The sequence below is a fragment of the Manduca sexta genome, chromosome 9 (genome assembly GCF_014839805.1).
Source record: "Manduca sexta isolate Smith_Timp_Sample1 chromosome 9, JHU_Msex_v1.0, whole genome shotgun sequence".
Classification (NCBI taxonomy): domain Eukaryota; kingdom Metazoa; phylum Arthropoda; class Insecta; order Lepidoptera; family Sphingidae; genus Manduca; species Manduca sexta.
The window spans coordinates 12,591,836-12,614,980 of NC_051123.1; the positions used below are offsets into that span (position 1 = coordinate 12,591,836).

Below are 23,145 nucleotides of genomic sequence, written 5' to 3' on the forward strand. Positions count from 1 at the left end.
ACAACGGATTTTACTTGTGAACGGGTTGATTTTAATACAATATTCATGGGTATGTAGAAGAAAGTATTTAAATTGCATGTGATGATATGTTTATCATTTATCTAGAATATAATTTTTAAAACATGTTTAACAATTTACTTTATATTTTTTCAACGACGATTTTGATACATAAAGTTATTATTATTAACAAAATATACATTTTAGTAATTATATATTGGAAACTTGATTGCGTAAAAGAGAATAAACCGCCTTTCATTTGTTAAAACATTTCGTGCGGAAATGTTTGACGTAATTTTATTTTCATATTATTTAACGTCAGACTCTCTATCGCGTTAAAACGAATGTAATAAAATCCCCTATAGACTAGTTTCGAATACGTATAGTGCTAAAAAAATTCACTCAAAAGGGTACATATCTCCGAAAACATGACGGAAAGTCGGTCGCACCAATGTCTATGAAAATAATCGTATTTTAGTGATTTTACGACTTCCAAATGGTTTATGTCATTTTGCAACGCTCTTTCTTGATTGTATTTGTACAGCGAGAGCTGTTGCGCCCACGAGTGCATAATAAAATAACTAATTTATTAAACAATAGATGCTATACATGTCTAAGTGGCAGAACTACGTGTTATATATATAATTTTCTGTACAATGGCCGATTTGATCGACATCATTGTTATTATGAACATCGCATACATTCGACGATCCTGGCACCTTTTTCTATAAGGTCAATCATGCTCCTAACATTTCATGATCCCTTAGCATAATATCTTGAGTTCTACTAGTTTGGTTAGTTTCTGTATATTTTTATTGGCTTCGATAGTCCAGCTAACTGCCCGCCTGATGGTGAGTGGCTATAGTCAGTTATACTAGGGGCACAGATAGCCGCTATATGTTGACATTAAGTCTTACTTATAAAAAAATTGCAAAGCTATGCTTAGTCAAAATCCGCCCTTTTGCCTCTTAATAAGGTTTAAACTAGGAAAGCGGTGATATCTTTGACAGCTATTTAAGCGATTCTTAAGCACCTCTTAACGCTACAACAAGTTTATAAGTAAGACTGTAAATGTGTTAGGATAAATATCGCAGTATCACAACTTTGTAAATCATAGTTTCGACGTGGTGCTCCTGGACATCCTGCTTCTATCACAATCCATGCAGTACAAAACGCATTTGTAAGTGAATTTTAGAATGGTTTATATCTCCGATGTATTGCCAAAGTCGACTCTATCGGATCTGATTTCAGACAAATCGTGTTCGAAAGATCCATATAAATATTCTTATCAACGTATCTAACTCAAGATCTTTCGGGATAGGTATACTGCTACTAAATGAAGCAGTAAATATATGTTTTAAAAAGGTTTTAAAATATTGAATATCATTCCCAAAATCCATTGCGAGCAAAAACATTAAACAGTTTCGTTAGTCGGACATCTGGGGCAAATATGTGCTTCAAAAGTTTTTACCAATTGGTAATAAAGTCGTCTTATTTGAAATGTCTGTGTGCCAAGATGTCATTGCCTCCTTAGATGTTAATACAAAATGACATATTTACAGAAAATATCCCAATATAATAAGATAATAAAAGCGGCGATAGCCTAGTTGAGTGTGGAACGGACTGCCAAGACGAATGTCCGCAGGTTCAAATCCCAAGGGCACACACCTCTGACTTTTCTAAAAAATCATGTGTGTGTTCTTTGTGAATTTATCGTTCGCTTTAACGGTGAAGGAAAACATCGTGAGGAAACCTTCCACATTTCAGAAGTTCTCTATAGGAATTTCGAGGGTGTGTGAAGTCTACCAATCCGCACTAGGCCAGCGTGGTGGACTAAGGCCTAATCCCTCTCAGTAGTAGAGGAGGCCCGTGCTCAGCAGTGGGCAAGTTTATAATACAGGGCTGATATTATTATCCCAATATTCCCATTAAAACGTGCAAATCACGATATAGAGAAAATATAAAGTATTTTACATCGGTGTTTTGCTATTTGAGGGTAGATTGAGTATCCATCGCATGAGCGCAATATTTTTGTATAACAATCTTCCCAATGTCCTCTCTATATAATCTTAGATATTTTGTTTTCGTGGCATTTGTCATTTCTGCTCGAGGGTACATGCAAATATGCGTTAACCCTTAATCGATTTGCGTCGGTTGTATAATTAACATTCAATATTTATGAAGTTTTCAACACAATGATGAAACATTGGACGCAATGTTTACTGCAGTTATAATGGGAATGCTCGAAATAATGCTGCTGTATAAAATGACTTCATTTTATGTTAGGTATTTTGTCATTTTGTATGAATTTATATAGTCTTGTTCAGGAAGAGAACCGACGTGGCCGAAAAGTGAACTAACTTTGCATTTTTACATAGCAATCCTTCCCCGCCATATAAATGATCTTGCGTGTTGTTTTTAGGGATTTTTGTATAGAAACATACCGAAACTAAACAAGAGGCAATAAAGCACAGTAGCGACCTCAAATCCCACGACGGTTTTCTTTCTGAACAGACTTTGCGTAAATCAATTAGAGATGGCCTTCTTGAAAAGAAGCCGTTTGCAATGTGTTTTTTTATTGAAATCCCGTGGTTTGTGGCTTCACTTCATCGAATGTTTAATGAATTAAAGTCCAAAGATATTGTATCGAGCCCGGCTTGTAACCATCTCGGATATTTTAATATCACGTTTAATTTCATCTCCTTGGTACATTAACAAATGTTACCATAATGAGTTACTTTTTATTTCTTGACAAAATAAGAATTAAAGTTTACAATTACTCATGAGACATTACGCCAATACATGCAATGTTTGTAGGAAATGTTAAAAAAACAGACGCACAGGCCTGACATTCTGTATACATAAATATAAGGTTGGAAGTGTTTGTCCTTTCTCGCTGTAACGGAGTTGCAGATTAACGATATTTGTAAAAAAAGTTTGTCAATAAGTGTATGGGCGGTACAGATTATTTGATATCTCGGGAAATTTTAGGAAAATAGTTTTTTGATACGTCGACGGCAAAGTGATCCCACTTCATCTGATGCTAAGTGGAGAACAATAGCATGTCGACTGACGAGAGATGATTACCCCTCGGCAGTGGACAGAATTATGCTGGCCAGCAACCGGTAAACACAGGCTGATCCCGGAACGCGACACACTTATGTGGACCACTAGGGCGGGTTTTAACCTTGTGTACGGTCGCTATCCGGGCGGATATAATATATATCCTACCACCAGATTAGAAACCTAGTGTAAATTTATGACATTTAATACGCAGTAGATTGCGTTTATATATAGCGAGCGGTAATTTATTTAAAATTTGTACGTCCTTTTTGCCCCCGCATATAAGCCTAACCTCTTACAATTAATGAACTCCTGGGACCAATAGTTGTAATTTATATTTAGAGAATACATATAAAAAAATTAAAACTATTCCTTCTATACTGTCTGTTTGTACATAATTAGTGATTTTAAAATTGACGCACATATTCCATATACCCAATGCTATTTTTAAAAATATGTGATAAAACATTGCATTTACGTAACATAAAGATTGAAACATAATCATGAACTTTTACGTTTATACTAATAGTAATAATAAGAATTTGGATCAGCTGGTGGCCAATAAACTTATATTTTTTCTAGAAGACAAGACAAGGTGTCAATGGAGTTGAATATCTTAGAAATTGTTATGTGATGTTATGGGAGCATGCATGTCGACAAATTGTGCAAGTCGAAAATCAAATACAAGATTTTGATTTTAGTTACTTTATTTTGTTATCGGCCATGGTAAAGGGACCTATTTACCTGACGATGAGCGAAATAGAGTCCCGATAGAGTGTCTACTGATAAGAGATTATGTCTGGCTATTTTTTTACTATTTTTATATTATTAATATTATTTTTTAGTATATTTTTGTTTTTTTTCTCGCTAGTCGACATAAATACGCCGTCCTGTTTGAAAATCACACACAGGGTGTTACAAAATACGACACACATTGGTCACTATGGTGGGTTTTACACCTTATTTACGGTGATTGGATAACGGATACAAATATTCTACCACAAGCATATAAGCAAAGCCGCGTGTTCACATGAGTATAGATTGTAATACGAGACTGTCCAGGGCCCTTATTCTGTATGATAGTGTAAACGCGTAACGCGGCCATGTCATGTTATCTTCGAGAAACGTGCGTGGAATGGTATTCTGTAAGCCAAATTTCTATAGTCCTAAACATGATGCGTTGTGTTACGTGCTTGTTACGCACTGTTAAAATAACGTGCGGGATAGAGAATAAGGCCCCTGGGGCCTCATGTTTAGGATTATAGAAATTTGGCTTACAGAATACCATTCCACGCACATTTCTCGAAGATAACATGACACGGCCGCGTTACGCGTTTACACTATCATACAGAATAAAGGCCCAGCTTTTTAACTATTTGTATGCGTAACATTGACACCGCTAATACTATGGGGTTGTGACGTCTTGTCATTCCTTAATAAAAGTGCTTTTAAAAATATCTAAAGTTACTCGTGTAGTTCGGTGGTAGAAAATAGAAAATGGAATTACAAATGGAAGTGTTTAAAGGTAAAATGTTTTGGTGATATTATTGATGCAAATAGTGAAGATGTTTAGATGATATTCATGTCCAAAGAGGTCTAAGATTATACAGAGCAGTCATTAGGAATATTGCCATGCAATAATTTTGCGCTTATGTGATGGTTACGCAATCTACCGTGATATAGCAAAACAGCGTAAAATACATGATGTTATTCCATATCGTGATTTGTACGATTTAATGCGTATTCAAATCAAATCAAATCAAATCAAATTATTTATTTGTAAGCATACATAGTTTACAGGTGTTATAGTAATACATAATTTGTTCACTATGCTTTGCAGTTGCGTCAGCGTACAAATATATAGTATATATATATAGTATTTTAGCATATTTTCCGTAAATATGTTATTTTTGTAATATTATCTAAGGACGCTGTGATATTTTGTCACACGGGCATTTCAAATAAGACCACGACTTATAACCAATTGATAATAACTTTGGAGCACTAATTTGGTCTTGATGTTCGGTCTATAACTAAATATACTGTTTAATGTCTTTGTTTATTTCATTATTTTGTTGATTCAGGAAAAGTCACGCTGGCCACAGTTGAGGGTATCACCTTTAAAATCCTTTACGCGACAAAAATATTTTTTAATATTTTTACTATCAATGACACGTTTTTAATTACGTTTGAAGTTAATAATAAATAATAAAATATTTATAGGTTTTTTATAGCATTGAATGATGAGACGAGCTAGCCATTTGCCTGATTGTAAGCGGTACGACCGCCTATAAATAGTAGAAACACTATCCAACACCTTGAATTGCAAAGCATTGTTTGGTATTCCACTGCGCTGGCTTTCCTGAGACATGAGATGTTAAGTCTTATTATGTCTAATTGTTACACTGGCTACAATGTTTTTTAACCGGAACACAACAGTGACTACACACTGTTTCTTGGCAGAATTAGACATTGCGGTGGTACCTACCCAGGCAGAGTCCCACATATGAGAGACATACCACCAGTAAAGTAGTATAATGAAATAATTTACTTATTATACTCGTAATGCTCTTTGTTTATTGAAGTTAAAAAATGACCGTTCAAGAACTGATTTGTAAACATTTCGTAGAATGTAAACATTGCACCAATGTAACACGAAATACGTTGATTAATGAAACGGGCGATAAATCATTAGTTTCGGATTAGATTCGTTACTTGATCGCTAACAAATGGTTGAGGAAAGATGTCTACACGATTGCATGTACTCATAATGTAGGTAGGTACATGTATAGGTGTATATATCTATTGATGTGTTGAATGTATTCGTGAGCTTTAAGGCATAGCAGTATTTTATTATGGTACCTATATCTATCTAGTTGTATGTATGTAGGTCTTTTTTGTCACTTCTTTTTTGGTGGTACGCTAATACTCGAAAGTTGTTAGGCCATATTTTTCGTACCCCTTTCACTTCTGTACTTTTTAATGATAATTTTTCCTTTTTAAAAGCCGCCGTGGCCTTTGATAATCAGGGAAGGAAATAACACGAACATAGTAAACTTCTTTTGACATAAATTTCATGATCTGACTTTAATATATTGTTGACGAGAATATTTGTTTATAATTTATTCATTTGAGAGACAATATCCCTCTCCGGTCGATTCAGTTATGCCGGCCTGTTAGGAAGCGAATATACACAAGCTGATCCCGGAACGTGAAATAATTCGTGAATTGCTATGATGGCTTTAAGACCGCGCTTACACATCCGGAATGGCATTTTTTTAATCAGGATTTGAAAACAGATGCTAGGTTCACACGTTTCTTAAAAGATAATAAATGTTACCATTTTCGAATTTCCTTTAGAAAGTCAGAAAAGCAAATTTTATAATAAAACTATACGAAATAATTTTATGCTACCAGGGTATCCTGGTAGCATAAAATTAGATTTATTTCGTAAAAGTTCCTTCCATTACCAACAGTGATAATTTGACGGCTAATGTACACATAAGCAAACTCAAAAGATTAGTTGAGGATAAAAAGGGAAACTGATGTTTTCTCAGAAAACCGTACTTTATATCCTTCCGCTCATCCGTCCCCTGTTCTTATACTGTATTTTACCTCGTAATCAGATGACCTGGTGGTAACTGGTCCCCGTCAGTGATGGATGTCAGCAGGTCAGACGATCAGGGGCACAGCCAAGCCGCTGGCTTCCGTATAAACTTTAAACCTCGTTTCAAAGATATGTCAAAACGCCAAGGAAACACCATAGGAAGAAGTGCATTCAAGGGTGCACACGTGAGTGGTAAAGTCATTTTTGGAAATATCCAGTGCTGCTGGTAGTCGTTTTTTTAAACGGGCATAGCAGTGGCCCCACTGCACCTGTAAGTGGAGTGGGGTCCAATAGAATGTTGACTGACGAGAGATGATTGCCCCTCGACAGCCGAGCCTGTGGGACCCGGATATACGCAGGCTGATCCCGGAACGCGACACACTTACGTGGACACTATGGAGGGTTTTAACACTTGTACGTTGGTCGCTATTCGGGCGGATATAAAATATACTACCAGCATGGCTTTCCAGGTGGAGTGAAGTAACTTATACTTTACCTAAATCTATAACTCTTCAACTATTTTTGGTATTGATATTTAGAAGCGTCGGAAACTAAACACAGTCCCTCAGACAATACGTATTAAAATTTCAAGTCAGTGTCAAATATTTCCTGATTGTATCTGATGAAGGGCCCATTTTTCAGTCTAGATGTCAAATTGTTATGGTAAAAATGATAAGTTCTAGCTGAAGGATTCTAGGCTGTTAATGATATTGTGTAAATAGGGTTGCCACCTTTATTTAAAATAAATATTTTACTCTTAATTGTCGTTTCAATAAACGATCCCTATCTCAAACTTTAATTCGATTCCGAGAATTATCGAATCAAAATCACTCAGTTGTAAGTATGTCAAATGAAATCTTATTGGTCTATTTTTGAGATAGATTGATAAAAGTGATTGAAGTGGTTTATTGAAAATGGCGGTTAGTAACGCAATGTAAAAATAACCCTCTGTATTATATTGGAACCCTACGTACTACCCTAACCTACCCTACCTAACCTATATAACGTAGTTATCATTATAGATCATTTATTTCTCGAACAATCAACGCCTTTATTAATGTTTATAAAGTATAAGGTGTTGCTCGTGGCTCCACTCGCGTGAGATCTTTGCCATATAGATATATACGGCCATATGTCTTTAATCCACATCATATCTATCTGGAAGGTAACTATATCCAATCCTTCATAATGATGTAGGTGTATTGCAAGCGCGACATTGTTCTAGGCACCAGGTACGAATCCCGGGTCGGGTAAAGTAATATGTTTTTTTGCTAGTATCTAAGAGTCTACAATTTGTGTCTGATTTGGCGATAGGCTAGTTATCGTGGAACACACAGGTGAAAAGTGGGTCTGATTTCTGCCTACCCCTTCGTAGATAAAGGTGAACTATATTTGGTTCGAAGCACTCATTCTGTTTTTAAAAATAAGTGTTCCAAATATCCTTCTTGACTTAGAAAATCATAGATACATTGATTACCAATTGCGTATTTAGTACCCGTCTTTAGTTCTTACTGAAACAAATATGTTATTATTCGATTCAGTAAGCGGCGATAGCTTAATTAGGTGTGGAACGGACTGCCGAGACGAATGTCCGCTGGTTCAAATACCAAGGGCACATACTTCTGATTGTTCTAAAATTATGTGTATTCTCTGTGAATTATCGCTTGCTTTAATGCTGAAGTGAAACATCGTGAGGAAACTTGCATACCTGAGTAATTCTATATAGGAATTTTGAGGGTGTGTGAAGTCTACCAATACGCACTAGGCCAGCGTGGTAGACTAAGGCCTAATTCCTCTTAGTAGTTGTAGCCCTTGCTCAGTACTGGGACAGTATATAATACAGGCCTTATATATATATTATTTAAACTCATAATAATATCTTATATATGTGAGAGTCCGCCTGGGTAAGTACCACCGTAATGTCTATTTCTGCCGCCAAGTAGCAGTGTGTAGTCACTGTTGTGTTCCGGTTTGAAGGGCATTGTAGCCAGTGTAACTACTGGACATAATAAGACTTAACATTTCATGTCTCAGGATGGCGAGCGAAATCGAATACCAAACAATACTTTATAATGTGTTTCTACTGTTTATGGGCAGTTGAATCGCTAGCCATCAGGCGAACGGAACGAAACATAAAAAATATATTACACTGGCTAAGATGTTCTTCAAATCGTGAAAAATACAACAGTCCAATCCCACTGCTGCTCGGCGGGAACAATAAACATGGTAGTAATACTCAAAGTTTCGTCATTTTAGTAACATCACGTATCTTCAAGACAAGTATACAGACCGTCAAACTACTCGTGAAAACCTTGTTTGATTTATTTTTAGTCATAGTTTACATAATGTCATTCTTCATTTGTCGCTTTACTTATGCGCGGTAATTTGTGTTCAATAAATATGAATAATAAAATATTTTTACTATTTCCGATGATGTAGGACGTATTTATGTGAAGGAACTGATTGGTAAGAATATATAGACTCTAAATCGTAATTTGAGGTGCTTTTTTAATGTTTTGAGATAATCTTGTGTGAATATGTGTCAGTGTACCACACTTTTTCTTTCCCCAGATTTTATATTATATATTTTCAGCTTTATGTAATAGACTAGTTGAGCCGACAGACGTTGTCCCGTCTTAACTATAAATTTGCAGCGCGCATTCTGTCAATCGCTGACAGTTATTTCAAACAATTGACAGTTATATAAAATTAATGTTTTCTTAAATTTTGTATTTTTTTGAATTTTTTCTTTTATAAGAACCTTCAATAACAAACACAACAAAAAAAAATTGTGAAGTCGGTCCAGCCGTTCACGCGTGATGGCGTGACCAAGGGCAATAGGGATTCATTTTTATATATATATAGATAAAGATTAAAATTACTTATAAGTATAGATTGGTACAGGCATAGTTATTCCCTTCCTCTTTTCAAATCCTTATTCCTTCCTCTTAAAGCCATCGACGCTTCCATTGTTTTTTTTTTGGGTTTTTGAATGGAGGCAAGGACGGCTTTATTGCCTGTTAGGTGATCAACCTATACGTCATCGGCTACAGAAAATATGAAAGACACATAACACGATTCAATTATATACATGTTGGGTTACATTAACTTGGGCTTACGTTATAGCTATAAGTTATAATACTTAAATGATTGTAATCGTAGTGTTAAGTCTGCTGAAAAATATAATAAATAAGTAAAATGTTTTTGTCACTAGATACGGGAGGATGCATTAGTTCGTTTACGATTTTATTCCTTTGTTATTTCGTCTATTTATGTGTGCATAATTTTTTTTATTGTTATTTTTTCTTTGTATTATTTGTAAAGTGTTTGACATGGTGTGTGAATAAATGTTTTGTATTTGTATTTTATGATTTTCCGACGTCGGCACTCATATTGAAGTGCTTTTATTAGCCTGATGTCATAAAACTGATAATCACCTACGAATACAAACGATCATGTAATATAAAAACATAATAAACTGATACTAGAGGGCCCGTGGTCCTCCGCAGGATTGTTGATAATATAAAAAATAACGCCCTTATATGAAGTAATTATGACCTAATTTAAGTTAAATGGAACATATTGAAAGTGGATTTTTGACACCGAATTTCCTCCAACTCAACCAAAAACGAGCTCGGTTTGGCGAATGATTTAGGTCAAAACGAACAGTTAATTAATACCGATATTGAGTTTAACCTGAGATGAGTGATAGTTTGCCTATTTATAATGCTAGATGACAAATCTGTACAGAAAACCTTCAAATCAAAAATAATTTAAAAAAATCGATACCATAAAGCGGCTGCACAGACTCGTAGAAGTGTATTTTCTTTAATATATAGATTTTCCTTTTAAACGTCTTTGATTTAGTATGATAATAATTGTAGGGTATTTTACTATAGAGCGCAGTCCCAATCCGTCGTCGATTTACTTTATTATGATAAGAATATGGCCTTTTAGGTTTCACGGCAGCGCATCTAGAAGTCATCATTGGGAGCTATTGGCTTGACTGACCACGAAAAAATTGAATATTTTTCTACGATTTCCTTGTAATAAGAGATTGGGATCGGAGGTAAATTTACGATTGTATATGTTTAAGGTGTATTTTGCCGTTGCTACCACAAAAGTCAATCCGTTTACAGAATCTTTAAAGGCGTGTTTTGTCGACCCTATCAAAAAATGTCAATCTGTTTGCAGCATCCGTTAAAGTCAAGTTTTGCCTACGACAATATTACACCATTTCAAGCATGTAGAAACAGGCTTCTTTCAATCAACAACCCTCTCAAACATTTTTAATCCTCACTACAATCCCCACGTATTACATAACTATTGAAGTGTTCGACGTATCGCATGATTAAAGTTTCCTAGCGCTGTAAACATTGATAGATAAAGTTTAATGAGCTTCTGATTGCTTCATTTATTTAGTTGCGTCCACGTGCCGCGGTTGTGACATGAGTGAAGACGATGATTTTGATGGTGAGACTGCTGCTTTTGCTTTAATAGTTAGACGTTTCATTAGATTGTTTGATGGTCAGACCTCTGTTTTTATTGGTGCAGTTTTGTTAGAAACATTTTGCGAATTACGCAGTAAATGGTAAATAAAATAATTTACAATCTTATTTCGTGTCATAGACAGTAAAAAAAACATTTTTATCTCAGGTAAGTAATATTTCATTTAACATTTTCTGCAAAATGGGACTTTATAAATTTTAATTGATTTGTAATATAAATAAATTAATTAATATATTACTAATTATTTTTTGATTCTCGAATATGTTAATATTAGGAATAAAACTGAGTAAAGTATAAACTTATTAAATGTCTCGGATAAGTCGAATTAATTTTTAATTTCTATAATTTTTTTTTATTTTATTGTTATTGTGGAAGATTTTTTTAAATATTTTGAATATTGGTAGATAATTGTTACATTTAATTTATACGATGCGAACTAAAGTCTAGCCTAGCTAGACTAGGGAAGCCTAAGTAAGTAAGTAGGACTAAGGGAGAAGCCTAGTTGAGAATGGTACAGTCTACCGGGCCAAAGGTTTCCAGGTTCATAACCCAAGGCATTTTCAAACTTACGTGAGTATTGTTACTAAATTATCGTTAGCTTAAACGGTGAAGGAAAACATCGTGAGGAAACCTAGATACCTTTTTCTTTTTTTTTTTTTTTTTGTTTTCGCGGAGAAAGTGCCTTATGACTACCGCCCAGCCTTCGGGAGGGGCGACTGAGCGGTTATGTTGGGGTCACCGTGCCTTACGGCCCGGCGTTGAGCCACCCGGATTTGATCTTGACCTTCGGGTGACCGCCGGGCCGAGTCCCTAACCTATATACACGCACGGCATACCAACTAAAACTCCGCGGTGGCCGTCTTCGGCGCATTAGGGACGACTGTGGGCTTCCTCTGACTGAAATGTTTAAGTTTTCGTCCGCAGTCGTCCCTGCGCGGTGCCGCCTGTTGCGGCCCGTCTCCTATGGGGGGCTCAGAAGCTCCCGCGTAACCGAAGGACGCTCTCAGCGTCAACGGCAGCATGAGACTTACCTTCCACGCTGCCGTCCACATATTTTATTAACTCATTGATTGAGTACTTTACATTTAGGTTACTATCATTTGTATACTCACGGCGACTTCAGTACTTTGTTGCTATTTTTGATAACAATTTGCTATCACGAGTTCACAATAAGAGTATTTAAACTTGTTATTGACTGGACAAAATATTATTTGTTTGTACAAATTTATTATTCGACGGGTGAAAGGCTAATTGACTTCAGCAAATTTTTTTTGCGACACTAAGTATCATACATATATCGGCGATAGCCTAATTGGGTGTGAAACTTACTATACTTGCCCACTGCTGGGCACGGGCCTCCTCTACTACTGAGAGGGATTAGGCCTTAATCCACCACGCTGGCCTAGTGCGGATTGGTAGACTTCACACACCTTCGAAATTCCTATAGAGAACTTGTCAGATGTGCAGGTTTCCTCACGATATTTTCCTGCACCGTTAAAGCGAACGATAAATTCACAAAGAATACACATATGATTTTAGAAAAGTCAGAGGTGTGTGCCCTTGGGATTTGAACCTGCGGACATTCGTCTTGGCAGTCCGTTCCACACCCAACTAGGCTATCGCCGCTTACTATACTTGTATTTAAATATACTTGTAATATTTGTAAGAGAAATAGGATAAATAAAAATAAATAAATACTTTAAATACATTCATTTTAGTAGGTTAGCTAGGTTAGGGCCTTTTTCGTTTATCATCCTCACCGGTGAGGATCGCGACGCGTTCCTCACTTTATCTTTATGAAGATTATAAACCTCTTTTTTATTTCTTCTTTCCTTCCAGCCCGAGTTGGCTTTTTTGTTTACTTTGTACTCTCATCTATTTGATATACAATATAAAATGTTTTTAGTTATATAAGCGACTTAATTGCAGGAATAAATATTATTTAATTATAATTAAATATTCTCATGTACCTTGACTACTCATAAGCGCAAATATGTTCGATACGATGAATAAATCAATTGTATAAAATTTCATATTGGGCCAGTAGGGGGAGTTAGAAGAAACTTAAGGGCAAGATAGACGATTAGGTGGTGGTCATTTATTTGAATCCCCATGGATAGCGACCGTGCACAAGGCATAAAACTCGCCATAGTAACCCTCATAATAGGGAACCGGCCTATGTTTGATTTTGTTCATTATTCTATGTAATGCTTAATAATACGAAAAAGAAGCACCCCTGCGAAAACTGCGTTAAAATTGGTTAAAAAATGGGCTAGTAATTCATATTTCAAATATTGTAACGTGCAGAAGTGGGCGCGTTGTGGGAATATCGCTTCATCTCTTTCTTTCGCACGCGTCGTTATTCCCGATGACGTCAAATGTGGGTACTTCGTCTCTTTTCTGTTTCTTGTTAATTACCCCTTCCACCAACATTCTAAAACTTATAACTTGTTGATTTCTTACCTGATTTTAATAATTCTTCCTGTGTTATAATTTATACAATGTAAATATTTGATAATAGTAAAGAACAAAAATGAGTCCGGTACCCTATTGTGACCTTCCGGGATCAGCCTATTGCGCACACACTTGTGCACTATAATATCTCCTGCGTTAGCTGATCTCCGTTGAGATTGGCCGCCGTGGTCGAAATTCGGTAAGGAAGGAATCAATCAAATAGGCCGGCACAATTGTGTCGACTAACAAGAGGTAATCATCTCTCGTCGGTCGACATTCCAGCTGGACTATTACTCTACTTACCATCGAGTGCAACGAGATCTTATTGTCGTGGCTGTAGGGATAAAATATCTTGATCTAAACGTGGTTTTCTAATCTCACTTTATTTATTTAGAGCTGATTTTACAATCAGATAAACTTTGTTAGTAGCATAAAGTAAACAAACGAATTAAAAATGACACTTGTATGTACGAGTATAAAGTTGTCAATTTGTCTCACTATTGTATCCAGTCAGATAATAATTTATTTGATGGACAGATAAAACGATTAAAAATAGCATTTATTGGTATTTAATTAAATGTTGAACACTTATAATTTGTAAATCCGTCCGGTGAAATTGTACACAGTCTGTTGCTATCACTAGACCAATCAAATGCTTACTCTTTCCAGGTCTGGAGTCGACCAAGGTGGAAGGGGCGACTGCAGAGTCCAGTTCTCCCTCCACTGATCACGGGACCGACTATCCAAGTTATTGCATAGTGGGAGGAGCACATGCCTTCATACTACGAGTATGTAAAATTATATAAGCAAATCTGATTTTGCTCGGTTTCACTTTCATGCACTATCAGTCAATGGATTGAAATTATATTTGGAATACTTGATATATTCCTTGGACTTCTTCTCTTTAATGAACACGAGTTGCAGGAAAGTCACACTACTGTGTTAATATTAAAAAAAAAACTTTAAAAAAAGGGAGATTCCTATTTCTTCTTATTATGTGTATTCTAGATCGTTTTAATGCCAGAAAGATGGAAGAAAAATGATTGCTTATATTACAAAATCGTTCACGAGCGAATGTTTTCTTATTTCGAATAGGTTTTTACAAGAACACAAGTTCTTGGTTACATGCTTCTTGTTTCGTAACCGTTGTTTATAATAATAAACTAATTCTATAATAATTCGCGTGATGGTGGTATGTGTGTGAGAGCGAAAGGTATTCAAATTCGCACGCATTTGCCGCCAACTAAATCGACCAATACCGCTGGCCAACGGGAGGCCACACGCCCGCGCCATCCAGCGGATGACGCCAGTAACGAAAGTTCGGTGCATCGATGGCGGCACGTTCCCCGGCGTGCTTCATAATTAATGCAATAACTGTGAAAGTATAGATGTCCCAGGACCCATAATCCTTACATTATGTGTACTAACTGTGTGTGGTGTCCTGACAAACGTGACGGAGAGCAACAGCATAACCAAGGCGGGTTTCCTGACGTCGTGTGGCAGTGGCAGATGTGAGTACTTGCATGCATTTCCATCGTCACGCGAATATACGTCTATGTCCCTATGTATCATCACGATACACTTCTAGCCAATTTACCAATTTAATTGCGACCTTTTTCACATGTAATCTAATCAGTTAACGGGTAAACCATGTTTCAGATATCAAGCCTTTTCGGACTCGCGCCGCTGCGGTTCAAACCCCATGAGAAGGGCTTCTCTGTCTCACTCTCTAGTGCGATGTGTGTCTACAGTTACATTCTGGTAACTCTTTTAGGTAAAGTATTCATTTTTAATGCCATTTTCACTAGCGACCGCATTCGCTTTTTTAATGATTCAAAAAACGGAGGAGGTTATTAATTCAATAAGCATTTTTTTATATTAATTACCTCAGAACTTGGTCATTTTGAAGCGATTCGGAAAATTATTTTATACCAAAGAATATACCCCCAGAATGGTACCCATAGATTTTTTTTCGAAATCGCTTGGTAACCAGTATATATTTGTTACGTAAAATATTTTTTTGTGTGTTAGTGATTTTTTAAGGGCGGTTTAAGTTTTTCGATCTATCACGAAAATAGTGAACAGATTTCATATACTTACAAATTACTGTTTTTATTGGTTTATTCTTGGTATCAGATCCAAGATTAAGATTGGGATCGTTCATTGAAATTATCGTTAATCGTTTTATTGAATCCTGTAATTCTAGATTCAAATGATAGATCCTAGGTTGAGGGTGAATTAATTTTGTATAGGTTTCTAGATTTGAAAAATTTACTCTGATTATGGTTATGTTCACCACTCTAGGGGCAATTTATTTATTATTTATCTACTATACCCTATATTATTGAAGTTATATTTCCGTCCATGCAGTCATTTGGTCATGCGAAAAAAATATTATCAGTACTAAGTTTCGTCTAGCAAGTTCTTGCAGCAATATATTGCACAAGAACTTTTAGATGCGTGCACACCAGAAGCAATATTTCAATAATCCTATACATTCTTTTATTATTTCTGCCGCAAGTCCTAGAACCTAAAAAAAATTCCAGACGTTAGCTTGACGTAATTGTTTACTTGGTAAAAAATACTTGTTGAAGTCGATTTCTGGAGGTTTTCTTGCTAATATAAACTTCGCTTAACAGTAATTTAAATTACTGTAATTTAAAAATATCACGGCTCCTGATGGAAGTCATAATTATGGTTGCAGTAATCCTAGCGGTCTTCGGCATGGTGGCGGAGATACAGGTGGGCGTGGAGTTGTCGGTGCGCATGACATCACGCATAACCCAAGTGGTGTCGACTGGTGACATGCTGGTGGTGGTGGTGACGGCCTGCGCCGGCGTATACGGGGCGCCGAAGCGCATGCGCATCATGCTCGGATTCATGGAGAAAGTGGCTTCGGTAGGTGCTAATGTTGTAGTTGCTTATTAAAATTATAAATATTAATAGTTAATTAATGAATAATTCATTTTTTTATCAATTGTTCTTAATTTAATATTGTGAACTTTGCTCTGCGCATACCAGGACCACATAACATAAAGAAGTTTTCTCTTTCAAGGTGGACAACAGTATTGGCTGCCAGTATTCCGGACTCACTGAGAGAAAACTTTGCGCAATTTTATTGGCAATACTGATTTTCTTTACCGTTTTAATCGCTGATGATTTCTGTTTTTACGCATTACAAGCGACGAAAGTAGATCGAGAATGTGAGTTTATTAACTTTGTAAACTATTTTTATTATGTGTCGCGAGATGATTATTTTACTGAGATTTTATTGCATGAAGAATATTTTGTAAAACTGACATCTATTTATTTTTTGCTTATGAAAAAGCAAGTGTATATTGTCGGTTACTAGTTAACTTTGTAGTGTTGTCCAAAACTCATAATTTATTACTAAATTTAAAGCCCTTCAGAGGATAATATGACTACCATCGCCTTTCGTAATATTAAACCTTGCAATTTAATCAATCTTCAATATATCTTCGATATATATATATATATATATATATATATATATATATATATATATCTTATATATATATATATATCGCTTTACCTCTTCTGCTCTCCTGGTACATTCAATGTTTCGTTTCAGGGGACATGGTGCTCAACTACATAGGTTTCTATTTATTGTGGTATGTGGTGATGATTTTGGAGTTGCAGTTTGCATTCACAGCATTGTCAGTGCACGCTAGATTCCGTGCTGTTAATGAAGCTCTTGCTTTAACCGCGCGCCAAGTGGCTGTGCCTGGTAAGTAAAAAAAACAAACCTCAGATAGATAGAATAAGAGAATCCTTGAATAATTGAACCTTATACGGATTGGTTAGATGAGATTTTAAAACACAAGCGATGGTCAATCTTCTTCACAATTCGTTTTGTTTATTATATTTAAAGTGAATATACATTAAATATTTTTTGGAGATAGTGCCTGATTTTGGTCCTGAATCTGCTCATAGAATGCTAGTTTTTGGTTTCCAACATTCAATTTAGAAGTAGTAACTATGTTTTTATCTATTGCAGTAGACCTACCGAGGTGTCCACCGCTAAACATCTACGCGATCCGAGTGTCTCCCGTGGTCTCGCAGAGGTCGGCTAATGTCAGCTTGTTAGTGGATTCGATGCCGACCAAAGAATCTACTGTCATTATTAAAAGAATTGGTACGCAAATCCTAATTACATCTTGCTATCTTACTTTTATTATCTATACATATTATAAAACAAAGTTCCCTTTTCTGTCTGTCTGTATGTTATCGATTTTCTCAAAATCTACTGAACGGATTTTTATGAAATTTAGTATGGATATAGTTTAAGACCCTGGGTGCGTTATAGGCTACTTTCTATCCCAAAAAAATATAAAGCGCGACTTTTATCCCGGAAAACTCTTTCACGCAGGGGAGGCCGCGAGCAAAAGAAAGTAATATTATAAATGCAAAAGTTTGTAAATATTTGGATGTTTGTTAGATGTAAACATAGATAACTGAACGAATTTGGATGAAATTTGCCTCATGGTTAGAGCATGGGAATGAACACAGGCCACTTCTTATCCTGGTAATTTGCTACCATGGGAAATAATGGAATTTTATAATCTGATTTCTTTAATAAATGGCACAGGATACGTACAAGTGGTAGCTATGAATCCGTACAGTGATTTAGAGACCTTTATAGTGGAAAAGGCTTTTAACGAGGAAGAAGCTGCAAGCAACACCTTGTATTTAATAAACTAGGACAAATTTCTAAAGAAAAGTATTCGTTTCCATGCTTCGGGCTAGTGGGGTAACTCATTCTTTTTCTGTAATTTTTTCCAAGCTAAAATTAGTTAAAGTTAAATCACACGGGTTATAATAAAAATTTAATGAGTCTGCGATTTAAAAGAGAGAAACTGGTTATAACACAATTATAGTTGTTTGTTTTAGTTGACACAATTATAGGTAACTAGCTTTTGTTCGCAGCTCCACCCGCAAGAAAAGTGAGAAAGAATTTTCCGTGGTAAAAGTCCCGGTTTATATTTTCCTGGGACAAATCTATAGTGTCAGGAGTACTGTAACTTCCAATTACTAAAAAAAAATCGAAATCGGTTCAGTAGTTCCAGAGATACGAACTACGAACAAAGTTTGAAACTTTACCTCTTTATAATAGTATAGATATATATTTTTTGTTTGATTCAACACGATGTCTTTGTTCCGATCTTCGATGGATGAATAGAATTCAATAATGCAATACGTTTGCACCCTAACAAATTAGGGGCAGATATGTCTGTTTAATCCTTGATTGACGAAGGCGTCAACGTATTGTTTTCAGTTAGCGGCGAACCTCGTTTAGTAGTAGCACCTTGCGAGGCGATTCGCCGGCTCGCCGTGCTGTACGGGACGTTGTGCGAGGTGGTGCACAGCATCGATGACAGCTACGGGCTGCCGCTCATCGTCATCATTATCTCCACGCTGCTGCATCTCATCATCACACCCTACTTCCTCATCATGGAGTTAAGTTAGTGTTGCCAATAGTTATTGATCATCAGTATTTCGGGGTTTTGCAACTTATGACTATTGTTTCATGACGTACATCGAAGTTTATGTTATATAAATATTTAAAATGAAGTCTATCTCCTGACTACCTCGCTGGAATTTGTGTCCGATATGGTAATAGGCTCGCCCCCTATCACGTCATGGGACGGAATACAGTCGGCGGACAGTAGGTGCACCTATTATGCCTCTGCCTATCCCTTCGGGGATAAAAGACGTGAGTGTATGCTATTTCCTTCACAAATTAATAAGAAATTTCTAGCGGGGCAATTCTTGTGCCCTCGGTCTCCACTTTGTATGTACACCTTTGCACGGGGGTCAATTTGCCGTGGTTCTAGGCACACAGTAAAGTGTGCATACCTCATGGTTACCAATTCACATTGAGGCCTATGAGGGCCTGCGAACATTTACTGGTCTTCTCCCCTCCCACCCACAGAAGGAATAATGAAGATATGCCCTCACAACTTTCCTCCAGGCCCCTGCAGTCGCTAAGCCAAGAGATTCTAGTATCCCATTTGCAGGTTCCGATATACAAAAAATGACAATAAGAATCAAATTACTCACCAAAAGCAGGTACAGTTACTAAACAGTAGCTCTGTTGGCAGTTGTGTCGACGAACAGGATCCATTTCCTGGTGCTGCAGTTCCTCTGGTGCGGCACGCATATGCTGCGGATGTTCGTACTGGTCGAGCCTTGCCATTACACCGCTAACGAGGTCTGTAATCAATACCATTATTGTCAGGAACAGAAAGTCTGGTACTGAAGTTAAGCCTCCTTCTTCATACCGATTTTCTAGATCTTTAGTATTGACCATAAAAAAATTATATAATTTTGTCCAGTTATTTTCCTGTTTACTGTTGCACCGTCGTATTTAATGTAGAAGGTACCTGAATTGTGGAAGTTATCTTATTGTAAGAGATCAACGCCGCACATTTCCAAACGATTTGTAGATTCGTTACCGTCATTTAAGCAAGAAGATGGTTAATGATATGGGCAGAGATTTAGGCCGGCACCTGGCAGTCTCGGTGACTGTTTAGAAAGCAATACTAAAGTAGTTTTTTTTATTGCTTCGAATGACGAGACGAGCTTATCACTCGCCTGATGGTAAGCGATATGACCGCCTATCTACAGTAGAAATATCATTCTCCACATTAACTCTAATGGTAATTATAACTTATAGTGGTGGCCTTGTTACCATTCGTACTTGAGTATACATAAATATATCTCTTCATAATGTTAATGTGCTTCAGGGCAAGAGAACTGAAAGCCTGATCTGCCGTCTGATGACGTCGACGCCCTCCAATGGGGTGTTACCCTCGCGATTGGAGCTGTTCTCGCGACAGCTGATGCTGCAGAGCGTCAACTACTCACCCATGGGGATGTGTACACTTGATAGACCCTTAGTGGCTTCTGTAAGTACATTTTTTTGCTTTAAATGACGAGACGAGCTTTCTTTGCGCCTGATGGTAAGCGATGCGACCGCCTATAAATAGTAGAAATACCATCCAACACCTTAAATTACAAAGTATTGTTTGGTATTCCACTGCGATCGCTATCCTGAGACATGAGATGTTAAGTGTTTATTACATGCAGTAGTTATACTGGCTATAATGTCCTTCAAATTGGAACATAACAGTGATTACATACTGCTACACACATTTAAAAAGAGGAGAAGTATGTAACATGCATGTCATATTATGTAAAGGATTTACATTATTATTTTTGAATTATAATAATTAGCAACAAAAGATGAACTATAATGTTCAATACACCTTGATTCTCCGGTCTTTCAACTTTTATCTTCATTATAAGTGTCAAAAATACCTCATCCAATAACGGTTGCATATTTATGTTTTTAATTTTATGTATAGTGTTTATAGACAATTTTATGATATAATAATTATATAGAATGACATTTTCACACTATCCTATCTTTTGTTATGTTACAAATACAAAATTATTATCAAAACAATATAATCAGGTGTTGTAAAGTAAAACAATGTAATTTGTTCGCAGGTTATCGGCGCGGTGACCACGTATTTGGTGATTCTCATACAGTTCCAAAGATACGGCACATAATGCATTAATTAAAGAGAAATAACTCTTTGTTATTATGAGCTCCTAGTCAAATGAAGAAATTATTATATTAGTCATAATTATAATTTGATCTTAGCCTTATTACCTGACGAAAATTTAAATCATAACCAAAACAGTAACTTCTATGGTTCTAAGATTAAGGCGTAGAGTTGAACAATTTAAATAAGTAGCGTTAAAAAATTATTGCCTATGGTTTTGTTTTGAATGTTATCTAAACCCAAATTTCTTAAATTTCTGTTATCTGGACCCATTAAAATTTTCGTCTGTTTTTTTTTGTCACGGCTAATTAAATACAAAATTGCTGACTTGTGACTTTTTAAACATTAAAGTTGTTTTAAAATAAGTCACGTAGGCATCGGTAGCGTAGCTTGCCAAAGAGGGCCCTATATGTAAATATGTTTGGGGTTCCTTCAGGGCAGTGCCAACTTTTGGGCACCTGCTTAGTTTAATGTAGGTATGAGCCAAGCGGTTACTATGCCCCTGGTAGGCATACATTGTTTTAAATATCACAAGCCCAAATACACGAGAATAAATATTATTGTCATTAAAAGTTACTTATATAAAGATAAATTAAAATTACACAATTTGTATTGGCAGTAAAATTAACAACGAAATGTCATAAAGTCACTTTAGTGTAGTCTAGGATACATATAATGCATCTTTAGTAAAGTGACATTGGTTGGTCAATGAGATATAAAACGGAACACCCTCCGTTCGAATCCTACGTAACAATAACAATTTATGTGAGCTAACAAGAATAGATCGCATAGAGATTGTTGACATAAGGCGAGGTTAGATTAGAAAGCTTTTAGACGCCGATTTCCGTAAGCAATTTTTACCGTGTAATTACTGCAAGGTGACTGCAATTTTTGAAGTGTAGATTTGTAACAAGTTGGATGTGTATAAAACTATTGAATTATAGCTTCAGTATGAAGATATGCCTGCCTCGGTGGCGTAGTTGTATTGCATGTCCGGTACAATAGCGCTCTGAGGTCCTGGGTTCGAATCCCGGGTCGGGCAAAGTGATATTTGGGTTTTTCTGCTCAGTATCAGCCCGGAGTCTGGAATTTGTGCCCGATATGGCGATAGGCTCGCCCCCTATCACATCATGGGACGGAACATACTGGGCGAAAAGTGGGTGCCCTAGTTGCGCCTCTGCATACCCCTTCGGGGATAAATGCGTGATGTTATGTATGTATGTATGTATGTATGAAGATATCTGAAAGTTCTTGCGTAGTACATTAGTACTTACTAATCTATCATAAAATTTCTGAACTTAATATTGTGTTGCACTGATCCCACTTAGTACTTAGTTTTAGTAGAATAAATGATATGAAAAAACTAGGGTAAAAACTATTGTAGAAGAAATTTACGTGGCCGAAATTAGGAGTAAAACTAATTCTTAAATATTTTTCCGTACATTTCAATTATTTCCGTCGAGAAAATTGTGTTTTTGATACAAAGTGACCGGCAGATTTATATTGTATACATAGATTACTCCAGTTGCCAACGCCATCTGCACCTGCTACGATGAATTAATTACTGCGACTGTTAATGACTGTATAATATATGCGCCGAAAATGTACTACAATTTGTTAAAGTTTCATGAAATGCGTGCAGTTTACTGTTTTAACAGTGAACCGAATTTCAGAATGAAATTGTCACTGTGAAGTCAAAATATGTGTAACATGTTTTGTTTGTATATTATAGATTTGTTTTAATAAAGTTATGTGTAATTTTGTAAATGTTTTGCTTATTCTTAGACCCATTTTTTGGAGTTATCAGCCGACTTTGATGTACGAATACAATCCGATTTATCTGCGTATTGATTGAAAATGAACTAATCAAAATATTTTTTATTTTGTCGTACTTCCAAATAACTTATTTTAATTGGTTTATGC

The 23,145-nt window shown here is 36.2% G+C and overlaps 1 protein-coding gene across 1 annotated transcript; it reads left to right on the forward strand.

Moving 5' to 3' along the window:
• The first annotated feature begins 11,099 nt into the window (after positions 1-11,099).
• On the forward strand, positions 11,100-22,245 carry LOC115446849 (gustatory receptor for sugar taste 43a-like). Its single transcript, XM_037436614.1, has 11 exons — positions 11,100-11,140; positions 14,300-14,418; positions 15,290-15,404; positions 16,335-16,528; positions 16,686-16,833; positions 17,223-17,378; positions 17,649-17,786; positions 18,927-19,112; positions 19,753-19,862; positions 20,398-20,559; positions 21,164-22,245. The coding sequence occupies exons 1-11, from the start codon at positions 11,116-11,118 to the stop codon at positions 21,224-21,226; spliced, it is 1,416 nt and encodes a 471-aa protein (XP_037292511.1). The 5' UTR covers positions 11,100-11,115; the 3' UTR covers positions 21,227-22,245.
• The last annotated feature ends 900 nt before the right edge of the window (positions 22,246-23,145 follow it).

Bases quoted from the DNA above. Each gene is read 5' to 3' on its own strand.
- LOC115446849 (XM_037436614.1), top strand. From the start codon at position 11,116: ATGAGTGAAGACGATGATTTTGATG. The intron at 11,141-14,299 runs GTGAGACTGCTG...TACTCTTTCCAG, and splicing joins TGAAGACGATGATTTTGATG to GTCTGGAGTCGACCAAGGTG. The intron at 15,405-16,334 runs GTAAAGTATTCA...TTATGGTTGCAG, and splicing joins CATTCTGGTAACTCTTTTAG to TAATCCTAGCGGTCTTCGGC.